This window comes from Tetrao urogallus (genome assembly GCF_951394365.1).
Source record: "Tetrao urogallus genome assembly, chromosome: 13".
Lineage (NCBI taxonomy): Eukaryota > Metazoa > Chordata > Aves > Galliformes > Phasianidae > Tetrao > Tetrao urogallus.
The window spans coordinates 1,045,066-1,059,215 of NC_136826.1; the positions used below are offsets into that span (position 1 = coordinate 1,045,066).

General features: G+C 38.2%; 1 protein-coding gene across 1 annotated transcript in view; it reads left to right on the forward strand.

Annotated features, from left to right (window-relative positions):
- The window catches only part of AFF2 (ALF transcription elongation factor 2), a gene marked incomplete at both ends in the record, with an annotated part of 331,742 nt that overhangs the window by 201,780 nt on the left and 115,812 nt on the right, over window positions 1-14,150 (forward strand). The window contains 3 exons of the mRNA XM_079541773.1: window positions 213-299; window positions 2,924-2,960; window positions 3,226-3,277. Of these exons, the coding sequence (XP_079397899.1) occupies window positions 213-299; window positions 2,924-2,960; window positions 3,226-3,277 (176 nt within the window). The remainder of the gene's footprint in view (window positions 1-212; window positions 300-2,923; window positions 2,961-3,225; window positions 3,278-14,150) is intronic.

Sequence of the window (14,150 nt, forward strand, 5' to 3'; positions counted from 1 at the left end):
AAAATTTTCATGAGTGAAATCCATCCTCACCCTCTTCTCCAGGATGTAATGCCTGGTGGGCAGCTACGGTGTTCATCTACCACATAGGGGTGTGGCGATGCTTCCTAAGCAATTGCATCCCTCAGGCTCTTGGGAGAATAATTGATCATTTTTCCCCTCTCTTCTTCACTTATGTGAATTTGTTTTCAAAAGCATGTTTCTTTCTTCTCTAGGAGATGACCCATTCCTGGCCTCCTCCTCTTACTGCTATTCACACTCCTGGAAAGGCTGAACAGACCAAGTTTTCTATCCCAAGCAAGGTACAAATAAGCTATAACCAATGACCCAATTAGCATTCTGTTCTGCTGAGTGTTCTTCATTGGAGAGGTTATTTTTGTAATTTGTTATTGTTTTTGTAATTTTTTAATTTCTAAGGCTATTTTTAGTTGGATATTCCCAGTCAGATTGTTGTTATGAGTAGGACTGTATAGTTAAAACTGTAGAAGTGAGCAAAGTGAGTTTTATGTCTCATCACAATAGCCTTTCTACATCCAATATAATGCCTTTTGTTTGTTTTGCATTGTGTAACACAGTGGCTGATATGGTATTTGGTGTCCTTGTGATTGACTGCATGATGAACTTTAGGCTGCATGGTCAAATTATGGTGAAACTTCATTTCTGCTGGTGCACTAGTGCTGTGCCATCTGTCAACATGCTCAACATGCATGCTCTAAGGACACGTGGTTGCAAAACACACTGCCTAGTATTGGTCTTGTTAAAAGCATGCACTTGACATTTGCCACATCCAAAGCATGGGCCTGGAGACTACCTTGCAGTTCACCTCACATGCAGTGAACTGTTAAACTGTATGATTTGAACATGTCTTCAGCCCAAATTTTGTTGTTGCCTTCTAGCTGTGATTCTGGTAGAGCAGTAAGAGATCGAGCTTGCACCCAGAGCAATTGCAGCCAGGGTCAACGTTTGCTGGGACCTGAACACCTGTGAGCTGGTGATGTTTGGAGATGAGGAGAATTTCCCCTAGCAGAGAATGTACACCAGACTGATGGATATACATATACCCTAAAGGAAGGACTTTGGAAAATAGCTTTTAAAGACGTACTGGTACTGCTGGACACTATGGTTCATGCAGTCATGTCTTCCCTTAGAAGCTGGAATGTGATTTTCCTCTTACTCCCCTGTCTGAATGTAGTCACCGTACTTAATTGGAAATTGTATGAAATTAGCAGGATCTGTGGCTCCTTAAGAATAACACAGCCAGTGCCCAGAATGTCTTATTTTGATGGAATGTGATTGTTACTCTTCCAGCACTTCCAGCCAGTGTCAGTGAAGTTAACTGCTGCAGCAATAAACACCATAAATCATAATCATACAAGAACAGAATCCTCACTGTAAATCTGGTTAAATTCAGTTGAACCTGTTTAGGTGAATTCCTACCTGTGTGAATACATATATAAGTGAGAGTGGAGGTTTTTTTTGCCTGCAGGAAGATGAAGTTTTTTATTTATACTCTGGTTTAATTTAGTGTTCTGTTTTTGATGGGTGATTCGGACATGAGTACTGCAGACAGCTGCTGTCTCCATTGAGAGCAGGATAAGCAGAAGTTCAGAGAAGCTGAAGTTTTATTTTGCTTTTCTGTTCCTGCTGTTTGCTTTGAACTTTTAATATCCACATCAGTGTTAATAATTTCTGGACGTGTTAAATGTTGATCATAAAATTCTTGACCATATCACTTGAATATAAAATATAAGTTCAGTTATTTGCGCTGTGAGTTTAGGAAATAAGTGAGCACATAAATATTTCTGGGTTAGTTAGTTTTACCATTAAAAAAACAACAAAAAACCCCATAAATTTATTCTCTGAACATCACACTAGATCATTTATAGCTAGCCAAATTATTGATATTAGACATACCATGGCTAGGTTCTGTGAGCACTTAACCCAGAGACAGACACTACTAGAAGTTCTCATTTTAACTAAAAGAATAAGTATCTTCATGAAAAACATACACAAAAGACGTGATTACAAAAGTGGAACTTATCAGAACAATTTATCCTGTTGAAATTCAAATTTAAAGTGCCATGTTTACTCTTAGGGCACAATTTACTTCACAAGGGACTGACTGACAGCACAGTACAATATTAGGAACTAATAATGCCCTAAGAGGAAGTGCAGTGAGGACTTTAATGACTTTTACATCCTACAGAACTAACACTTCCAGCAAAGTAGTGCTTGGCTGTAAGGCAATGTTGTAAATAACACCTCAATTTGAAATGATCAGACTCTGCTGGGAAGGAAAGCTGATTGCAATCACTGTGGACTGTAGAGCCTAGAGAAAAACTAAGCAAGAAACCACTGTGACACGAAGGTAGCTTAGCTAACAAAAACCCCTGCATTAGCATGCTCAGGGTTGCAAGCCAGATTATTTTCCAGTGTAAAGTTGTATTAAAAGGAAATGAAACAATGTCCATCAGTCAAGAAAATGCTTATTGCATCTCTATCAAACCCTGTGTTTCACAGCCCAGAGGAAACCGCTATGTCTATCAAGAAAAGATTTCTGTATTTTCAAGCCATGAGATCATAAAAGAAAGGCAGTGGCATTAAATTTATTGTACTTAAATTTTATGTCACAGGTGCATCACATTTGTATATGTCCATGCCTGAAAAAAGGTGTGGGATGGAGAATAACGGCAGCTGGGGACAAGCTGTTGTCTGAACTACAAAATTGTCCCTAACCAGTGCTCTGTCTCCATGTTTAATAGTTTTTGGAACTAATGTCACAATTGTTGCCACATGGTCTGTTCTCTGTACCATCTCCTTCCTTATTTGCATAATGCTAGTGTCCTTAGTCTAGCAAGCTAAGATATATCTTACCTTCTTCATCTCGTGTAACTAATGCTGACATTTCATGTGTTCTTCTTTATAGGACTCCCAACATCTGACCTCAGGATACAATGTACAAAGTAGGTCTTTATCATCCTGGTCCTAAGAGTCAGGGTTAGGTTGTTGTTGTTGTTGTTGTTGTTTTTCCTGTTTGACATCATTAAATCAAAGGCTAAAAAAACACTTTCTGTGGTGCTAAAGCAGATCGGTTCCATTTTTTATTACATGTTATGCATTGTGGCATGTTGTGAAACTGAGTATAATTAGATGGGCTGACAGCTTTGGGTGCATTTTAATTCTACGGTAATCTTTTGACATTTGAAAATGTGTTTCCTTTGTTTGCAGAGTGGAGTGATCCAGGAGGGAAAGTTGCAACTAAGTCAGTGCCACAAAAGTCGTAAGTATGATTATTTCCAGCTTTACATCTTCTTTTAAATTTATCACAGACAATGAGCTTATTTCTGCAAAGGTAACTAAAATCTAGCTCCACTCATAATGTTGTCCTGGTGTTCAGGTGTTCTCAGTAGTCCTTAAAAATTAGTCATAAACCAGTTTTATGTTTTCAGTGCTTATTACTGTTTCTTCTTTTTAAGCATTAGCTAACAGAGCTATGTATGAAAGATGAGTTTATTAAGCAGAAATAATGCTGATTTTAGTTGTACAGCTTGCCAGAATTAAATCACTTTTATGCTTCTTTCATCAGACTCTAAGCCTCTTAGAATAGAAAATGCAACCCAATGAACAGACGATGCATGAATTTTAACGTTTATACTGTGAGGAAGAGTTAAATGCATAATACAGAGTGATACTACTAGCTGGTGTTGAAAAGTGGGTCTTGGGCTTCTTACACATTGAAACTGCTGAAAATCACAGATGATCTATAAATATGACAGTGGAAAATTGTAGAAGAGCCAGTTCTCCACTGTGGTAAACCATTTTTCTTTTGTGCTTTCCTGGTTTAAGATTGTAATAACATGGCACTGTGTTGAGACCAAACTGTTTCCTTCCTTTTACCTGAAGATCTCAAAATAATTTGCAAATAGGAATTAAACACTTACTCTGACAAGTAGTTTGTTGTTTTGCCACTTTTTAAATATGTGAGCCTGATTTCAGTTTAGGGCTGCTATTTTATTTCTGTGTTCGAGTGTTTTAAACTACAGAATGCAGTACTGTGCCAGCTTAGCTGAAGTTTGTGTAAATACAATGTGTTCATTTAGAATGAGTTCAAAATTATTCTAGTGGTTTCCCTTTCACCTACTTAGGCCAAAATTTTGACTAAATTCATATAAGGGAAACAAAACTCAGTGGAGAGATAACTTTTTTGGTTTGTTTGCTTGTTTGTTTTTTAATTAATTAAGGTATATTGATTTTAATGCAGTTTTGTGTATAGGAAATAACTTGCTGGAATTCAGGGATCTGTTTGCAGCTGCGTACAAGATTTGGGACTAGACCACTGGTATCCAGTTCAATGGTACACTTAGCAATCTCTTCAAGTTCAGTTCTTTACTCCTAAAGTCACAGAAGTACTCATTCAAATAAAGTTAGCTCTTTGAGTAAATCTCTGCAAAGGAACTGGGGAGGAATGCTAATGATAAGTACATTATTTTGAATGAATAGCATTTGTTTATGAAACTTAGTATCAAATTAGTGCTTCCCCTTTTTTATTTTGATTTCCTTGATGATTGATTTCTGACTTTTTTAAAGAATCTACCCAACTAGACCCTCTGTTCCTCATGGCAGAATAGGTATGTTCATGTTTCAGAACATCTAAGTGGTTCAAACCTAACACCGAGCACATTCTCTGATAAAAAATAAAAATAAAAAACATTAAAAATTAAAAAATGTATATTATCGCATCTTAAAATGGTTTTTCTCCTAAAGAAAGCGTGTTTGGACTCCACTGTGAAAAATATTTTAGTGAGCATACTATAAAATACAGTATTTCAATAGTTTGTAACTAACAGTAATAGACTTGTCAATCATGGTTTATAGTTATAAGCTGAATTTCAAAAGAACAGTACTTCAGAGCTCAGTGGTATATAGTGCATTTAATGGGACCAAAGCTCTCTATAGGAAGCCTGATATAAAACTCAAAGACACTGAGTACATTTTATGAACCAGTTGCTCTCTGTTCTGCTGCTTGATCTAAAGTTCCAGTACTATCAATCAGATTTCTGCTGCAATGAACTGCCTTCTTATGGTAGGTGATAGATTTTACACATGAGAGATCAGAGCTGCAATAAAGCTACTTTTATTTTTAGCTTCCAAATGAAGATCAGCTAACCCATTACTATCACTTTTTCTCTTTTACTGCAGAAAAATTGTTAAGGCAGCTTCCAAGAATTTCCACAGGGCTTTGTGAGGTTAGAAGGCAGTCCACTGTGAGCCTTGGTATTACGAGGCCGATTTGTTTCTTTAGATCTGCGTGTGCAGCCACCACTGTGTTCGACAGGAATCACTGTACACTGGGACGGGGTTGGGCATAATGAAATTACAGCAGAAAGCGGGGCAGAAAGACATAATGGAATCAAGTAGTTAGAGCTGGATAGTGTGATCTAAATAAACTCTGATGCACTGACAGCTCCTGTGCTAGTTGTGTTTTAATAATTTAGTATTTATCAGAACAGAGTTGTAAGAGGAAGGACTTAATATTTCTGATACTGAACAGTGTCAGGGATACTGGAGTGTATGAGTAAAATTTCAATCCAACTTATCCCCAGTAACATTTTTTGCTACACTGTCAACCACACCGCATGATCTAAGTGATTTCAAAACTGTACCCCCACCAAATCTTCATGTATTTTGCCAGTGGGAGGCTGAGAGGGTTGTTTGGCTCCAAGAAGGCTCTGGGAGACCATATTTCAGCCTTCAGATACAAGTAAGTGGGCTTACAGTAAAGAAGTGGAGAGACTGTTTTATATAAGAGGATGTAGCGATAGGACAAAAAGTTTTAAACTAGAGGGGAGTGAATATAAATCAGATGTAAGGAAGAAATTCATTAATCTGAGGATGCAACCAGCAGTGGAACAGGGTGACAAGGGACCTGAAAGTGCTCAAAGTTAGGTTGGATGGGACTTTGACCAGCCTTGATCTACTCGAAGATGTCCCTGCCAATGGCAGGGAATTTGGAACTAGATGATCTTTAGAGATCCATTCTGTGATTCTATGATTTCATTTTGACCAAACTGTGTTCTGCTCCAGCAGCCAAGCTGCCTGTATCTCATTACAGAATTTGTTTGTAGAAGCACTGGCATTACAAGAGATTGGACCAAATGGATGAAGTTGGGATTATGTCAAAGTTCTTCACCTACATTGTACATGAATGATCAGGGATATTTTCAATGACTCATGTATCTACCTTCAGATCTCAATTTCTACTTAAAATTCATAAGTGAAATTTTGAACAAGTGTGTGCACGGGTGGGTGCATATCATGGTAGCATTTTAGAGTTGAAACTAGGCTAGGTAAAACTATGCCACTTGGCTTCCTTTTTTTTTTTTTTTTTTTTTTCTTAATTTTTAATTTTTACTCTCTTTTCTTGTTGTTAATGTATTTCAAATTCACTGTAATACTCCATGGGGTGCTGTGCAGTCAGTTTTCAGCCAGTCCACTCTGATTGGTTGTCCCAAAACATAGCTAGTAGGAACAGAATAGGTGCAACCAGTTGCACTGAGAAGGATTCTCTGTCAGCTACCATGAATTCAAGGGCATATACTCAGCTCGTGACTTAAGAACTGTTATATAATTACCACTGCAAGTATGTCATCCTCAAACATCCAGTTCTTTTGTTTTGTTTGGTTGTTAGCATTTGGCCTACGTCCAGTTGGAAACTACGCAGAATTTCTTTAATCAAGCACATCCTGTGTTTGGAAATCATACTCTAGAGTAGTCTTGGTTAGTTTCCATAAAAGCCTGGCTGAAAAGAATAGTGTAATCATAATGGTATTCTTCCCTTTTCATAAAAAGACTTCCTATACTTACTGTATTCGTACAGTATCGAAAGGCCTTTTCTAGGGCTGGGTGAACTGCCAGAAGCCATTGAAAACATAGAGCAACAATTTTTATGGTCGAAATAAAACCAACTTATTTTATCTTTATAGTGTTTTTGTGCTCCACTCTACTTAATGATACATAACCTGTGTGGGGGTAGAGGGCAGCTAAACGCAGGGGGTTCAAAAAAACAAAGTAAGGAGCTAAAACCTATTATGTGAAATTTCAAGAACTTCTCAAAAGCTGCACACCACTGGATTCAACTGCGCCAAGCTTTCACTTCATGGCTCTTAAAACATTTCAGTAAATACTAGTGCTTTTCTAATCCTATAGATTAACACAGTACTTCATGGAAAACTGAAAATGGAGATGTGCTTCCTGACATCTAACTAGTTTTCCTAAGTATCTAATGGCTTTTTTGAACTTCTTCACTCTGTCAGGGGCAGCCACATGGGAGCATGCAAACCAAAATTTGGCAGCATGTTCAAGCTATGAATTAAAGGTAATTCACAGTTTGAAATAAATCAGCATGAAGAGTAATCAAACATCAAGAGGATTTTACACCAGGGATTGTATATTGGATAATGCTACAACACGTAATGTTGTTACTTGGAATGTTCACATCAAGAAGCGCTGATGAATTCTTAATCTTGGAAGGATTCAATTTTAAAAACCTGAGATGCATTCAGTGTTGATGCATGATTTCCAGTTCAATCACAAAGAAATTCACGAAGAAATATTCATCTCCATCTGAATTAGGAAGAATACATATGTATATCTGATTTTGTATCTGCGTTCCACTCACAGACCAATCCAGATGTAATACTCTCAAGAAGATGAAATGTCAGTATTTCTAATTACAGGTTTTAATCAGTGATATTAAAACACAAGATCATCAATTGATCCCACCAGAGGTGATAGCCTGCTTTGTTTTATAGCGTACATTCATTTTCACTTAGCAAGTGTGGCAAGCTTTAATCACTAGACTAAGTACTGCCTGTTTGTTAGAAGTGGGAAGTTCCAAGGATATTCCCTCTGGGTAAACTGAGAAAGTTATGAATACAAGGGACTTACATTGCCATGTACAAATTATGATAAGTGAAACAACACTGGCATTTAATTGAAACTCCATTAGTCTTTAGAGAGCTGCAGTGCACCATATTAAAGGGACAAATAGAAAAAGAAAATAGAAGGTCTCTCTGGTAAGATATCATTCCTCTTTCATATTTTGTTTTGTTTTATTAGTTAGAGGTTTCCTTTGCATCCTCTCGCTCTGATAAGTTCTGAGGAGTTACCACCTGGGATTTGGAACAATGATAATCAGTTGTGATTATATCTTTTTATTCCTCACTGCCTCAGGCTTCTCCTATTGAGCACAGTCCTGAGTAATCGGGACTAAAACATGCAGACATTTCCTTTGGCCAGTTGCTTATAGAAGCAAAACATTTTTGCTCTTAAGTATTTTAAAATTCAGTGCCAATTAAAAGCCCTCTATCCGTGAAAATAAGCTAATTATTCAAAATAATTTCTAAATTAGACTTCTAATGTGTTTTCATTATTCAGCTGGCTTGCATACAGTTTAGCCTTCCTGTCAAAATAAAGTTATTTCCTAGTACATTCTTTTACACGATCTCTTTCTCCTGACATGTTTATAAATCAGTTTAAAAGATTGCATGAACAGAACTAAATTAAGTCTCCCATATTTTGCTGATCAATGTTGAATAATTTTTCTTGACTATTGCGGGTATAATTATTGTCCTTCTAAGAATGCCTGAAACAACCTAAGCAACTGCAGTCTTACCAGCTTTGATGACTGCAACTCAAATAAGCATTAAAGCATTTGAATTTCATCTGATACTACATAAACTCTCATGAAATGAACATTTTTTACCCCGAACACTGAAATACTTTGTTCTCAAGTGCGATGCAGCACAGCTAAATATATACTATCACTGAAGCATGACCACCGGAGTGTCAGTATTAATAGAGACAGGTAAATGACACGTGTTAACATGTTTGAGTTCAGGATGTATTTCCCTGCCTGCTATGTATCAGTTACCATTTCGGAAAATAGTAAGACTAAATCTGCCACAGGTTTTCCTGTATTTAAAGAGCTTTTCCACAAGCAGCAGCATATGCTGTGCCGTCATGGCTTAAGTCTGAAACCGATCTCTCAATTTACATTTTTGTGGGAAGAAATCACTTCCAAACTTCAGAGCAACTTCAAACATTAATTTCCAAAAGCAAATGTACTTGGTAGATCTGAAAGTGTAAATCAGAATAGAGAAGAGAAGGCCACCACAGCCAGCAGTGTCACACTTACTGATGAAATCCATATGATCTAACTTCTTCCGTGCTCTTTTCACCATAATTTGGTTCTCACCCTACTCCCTCTTAATTCTGACCTGTTAGTAAACTTCAGGTTCAGAACCCAGTCATTTAGCTCACATGCTGTTTCCTGCTGATGCTCCCTTCTCCTGTCACTTTCATTCTTATTTTCATATCTTACTAGTTATTTAGTCATGAGTAGCCTGAGGTAAGCTGAGAAAATTGTCTCCAATATTTGTCTACACCATGCAGCAAAGTAGTTGTAATTGGAAATGGGTGATAAACTTGAAAGAAGAATGGATTTTTCAAGGAAGCTTGGCATTCATAAAACCAGAATGGGCTTGAAACTCCCAGTCTGTGTCCTAAGTATCCTAGGTAAGGCTAACAAGCACTTCTAGTATCACAACTTAATCCTTTGCATCTTTCCTCTGAATCCCTCTGACAACCCCAATAATCCATTACATTTTTCTCAGCTTTATACTCTCCATCCAGATGAACTTATATTGCCACCATTATCCTGTGGGCTGAGAGCTCAGCAGGGCTCCAAACCCTATCAGTTTTCTGGCCAGAGGGCTTATTTTTTATGAAGTGAAGTTCTCACAACACCCCACGAGGCTGGGCCATGCTCACTGCATTATCCTCCGTCTTGGATGGCACTTGGAGTTACAGATTCGGAATGTTTTTACCTTACATATGGGTCCTCCCAAATGACAAAAAAAGGAAAAGTTTTCTCCACTGCTGTGCTAGTTACTGTTCTGAGATCCAGAAGGAAGAGCTGCTTGTCTCACTTGTGCCTGTGCATCTTGCAAAAGTGCACGTTGAGAATCTGCTAATACTGTAACCATAGCTTCCTTAATATTGGATGTAGCCCTAGAGGAAGAGGGAGGTATCTGTGGCATTACCCCAGCAGATGCAAACTGATTGTTTAATTAAAATCCGTGTTACAAAAAGCACAGGGTCGAGGGGAGTGCAGAAAATTGGCAAATAGAAAGTCATTTCCTAATTCCCGTGAGGGATTTTTTTATCCTTCAAGGTAAAAATGCTAAAATAAATAAATAAAATTCTGCAGGTAGTTTAGCTTTCAGGAAATTGTCTCTTATTGAGAAGTCTTGTTTAGTCAAAATACTTCAAAAAAGATCTTCCCAGGTTTTGAAAGAAAGATGTTGACTCACTCATCTTCCTTGTATCAACAAGGAAGACTTCAGTGTAGCTGTCAGGCTCAGCTCAGACTGTAAAAGTAGTAAATATCTCCAGTAATGAGGGGATTGCTTTCACAACCTGCCATATATCCCATGTGAGTATTTGCTTTTTTGGTACCACATGTATTCTACTGCATTTTGAGGACCTGTATTTCTTTTCTGCAGAGAGAGAGAAATGTAAATCAGTGCTGCCCATTTTTGATTTAGCATGAATTTTATTTCCAGACAAATTGGAAAGCCTATACAAATCATATAGTTTCAAGTCTGGCTGTGTGCTAGACTGGAATTTTTGGTTAGGTCAAATCTTTATCTCAGCTTCTTTTTGTGGTACTTTATGGGGAGATTGAAGAGGAACTGAAACTGGTGACCTGTCTTGACCTTTAGTACTGGATTAAAATTCCAACTTGCTGCCATGGCAACAGGCCTTGAAAATTAGAACCTGACAGAAGCAGGGAGAAACTTAAAACTGCAACTGCAGCGCTGAACTGAAGAGAGGTTGCTTACAGCTGTCAGTGACAGCTCTTAATTGAGATGATCTGCCTTTCCAAGTACTTAAAAAAATAACAATAATACTAGGAAGAGAGAACAGAAAATGGTGTCTTGATTGTTTTAGGCAAAAATCTGCTGCAGTGCAAAGTAAAATACATCCTGAAGCATCCAGCACAGCTGGACTGTGATATTAGAGGTGGCCTGCGTGGCAAGAGTGGACCCAGGCACATGCTCACAGAGGTCTAAACCACCCAGACCAGGCCACTAGCAGGAGCTAGAGAGTGGCCACTATAAAATCACGGGTTGACTTTCTGACTTGAAATTTCAAGTGTCAAATTAGTTCCTAGAGCAAGTTAGCTGTATCAGAGGAGTTACAATCAGAGATGTGTTCAGCCCATCCCAGCATACAACTACCACTGTTACCATTTCCTCTAATAGTACCACTAATACTGCCCTTAATTACTGTCAGACTGTAATATGGAACCCTGGAGTATCTGGCAATAAACTTGTGTTTTGCCAGGAGGAAAGGTAAAAAGACATTTAAATAGGTTTTTAAAATAAGTATGAAATCTCTGAAGATGTACTCTTGTAGTGTGTGCTGTATATCAAAAAAATATAAGCATCTAGTTGTAACAATGGCTTTGTAAACACATTACTGAGCAAACTATGAAAAGTAATCCACCAAGGAGCTGTTTCCTTAACTCATAAGCACTAAGTTAAGAGACCAGTGCCATAAAGTAGATATGTGCAGTTAAAAAAACTTCCCTTTTTTGGTGAGATTATTTTATTTCAAGCCCAATGGGTAGCTCTTTTTTATTTTAGATGCATATATTTTTATGCTTGGAAATATCTGTATTTAAGGAAAAAGTCAGTCCTCCTTGCAAAAGCCATGAGTAATTCATTAGTACATGAACAGTGCTTAAGGGCAGCATAAGAAGTGCCCGCATGTACCTCACATGGGCAGGGCAGCCGTGGTGTCATGCAGTCCTACCACAGCTATCTGCTAGCTTTGTGTGGAATTATAACACTGACATGAGTAATGAGAAAAGCCTTCAGCTGTCATTGCTTTCATCAGCTTTGGAGCATGGTCTGAGGGGCAATTGGAGCCCACCTCCCAGGGCATGCAGAGCCTCCTGATTCCCAAGCCCCCATGGAGGCTTGGTGAGCTTTCATCCGCTGCAGGGCAGCCCCACCACAGCAGGACTGCAGGCTGCTTACCCAGCTGCACATGTAGTTAGGTTTTATGGCCATTTGGAAGGCCAGATTCCAAATAATCCTGGCAGAGCTGTCTATCAACTGTGCACATCCCTTGCCTTTATGTACCCACCTCAAATCAGGAGCAGCCTGCTCTGGGGAGGTTGTGAGATGTCCCATCCCACAGTATGGATATTGTTCAGATCTCATATTGACATCTTGCCTGGGTGAGGATCCTTCCATCATACCACACTCAATGTTAAGAAGAAAAGGAGGATCACAGCCAAAGCGTGATCTGAATTCTGAGCTGATGTGCTTTTTCTCATTATTTACCATGTCTTTTTCAGGGAGAACAGCAGTGTTGCTGGTGACTACAAGAGGAGTTTGCTCAGGTACTATGCAGCTCCTTTTCAAAGGGATTTTATTCAGGAAACTGAAAAACTTGAGAAGATAAGGTGTTAAGTGAATTATGTACAGACTGGATATGGAATTAATCTGCCATAGCTAAAAATCAGTAAAAGACATATAGCCAACTGCCTTCATTTTTTTTTAAGCCATGTAGTCATGCAAAAACTGAGCTAGGCATCCAATATTATATTTGTTCTGCAAAATACAGAATTGTCAACACTAATTTCTTTAGCTGGTGTTGCATACTATTATTATTAATGGACACTTGTAGATTAAAAAAAAAATACACAAGGATTGATGTAGGACCATATGGTACACAGTTCAGATGGATTAATATCAGTAAGAAACCAATCATTGATTTTGTCTGCTTTGTCTCAACCTGTAGAAAAAAGTAGCTATCTAGGGGACTGGTGGAAATGTGTGCGGATGAAATCTCAGCTATGACTGGTCTTGGTGCTGTTAGAAGTAATTGAAGTTTGAGACTGAACAGAAGAGTGAGCACTGTGCTCGGTTGTGAAGATTTTCCAGGACTTTTTTATTAGTGTAATAACATGGCACTCCAGCACTCTTGTTTTTTAAAGACTGAAGGCTTTAATAAGCAGCTGTTCACATGTAGTAACTTTTTAAAAAGTCTATTCTGATAAGTGCCACTTCTTCATGTGTTGTCTACAGAATGTGCACTATGCATCATATTAAAGAAAGAATAAAGCAAACATAATGAATCTATTAAATCGTAATGGCTCCCAATCATGACAAATTTGCAGATTAAAGCTCATCGAATACACATTTAAATGATAAATGATAATGGCTTGGAAAGAACCATTATGATCTATTTCATCAATAATCCACATTTTTTTTGCCTTGTAACTACACCAAGGATGAACATAATGGATAGAGCCTGATGTAAAATATATTTTGTTTGTGAAAGAGAATCAGAGGAAAGAATTTTTCAGATTAACAAATCTAAGTGGTTGTTACTGTTTGTTTTTACTGTTTGTCCATGACAGATTTTCCCCCTTGTTAATATTAATCTTTTACAGTGCCAAAGCTTATACTCATAAAAGAAGTGTGGCTGGTCTTACTATCCCTCAAGCTGCAGTTGTTTTCACTGTGTTTTGGAAAGAGTAACTTAACAGAATGAAGAAAGGATGCAGTCAAAATCATCAGGCTTTCTGTTGCTAATTGTTCAGCACTAGTGAGCATCTAGTTTCACGAAGTTGTAAACAGCATTCAGGTAGATTTGTCACAAATCTGTCACATTCGCCATACAGAAATATATGCTCTAGTTTTTTGTTTACTACGTGCTGGGATTTGTTGTGACTCCTCAGGACAGCCTTCAGGGCACTCAAGCAGTTCCCAAGTGCATTCTTTTCAATCCAGATGGTATGGATGTATTTCAACACTCACATGCATTCATGTGTGGAAGACCTAATGGGGTTTTCATAGAATCATAGAGTAGCTTGGGTTTGGAAGGGACCTTGAAGAACATCTAGTTCTGCCCCACCAGCTCAGGCTGCCTGGAGCCCACCCAGCCCAGCCTTGGGCACATCCAGGGATGGGCACCCATGGCTTGGGGCAGCAGTGCCAGGGCCTCACCACCATCTTGGTGAAAAATTTCTACTTAATATCTCACCTCTTTTAGTTTAAAACCATTTCTCCTTG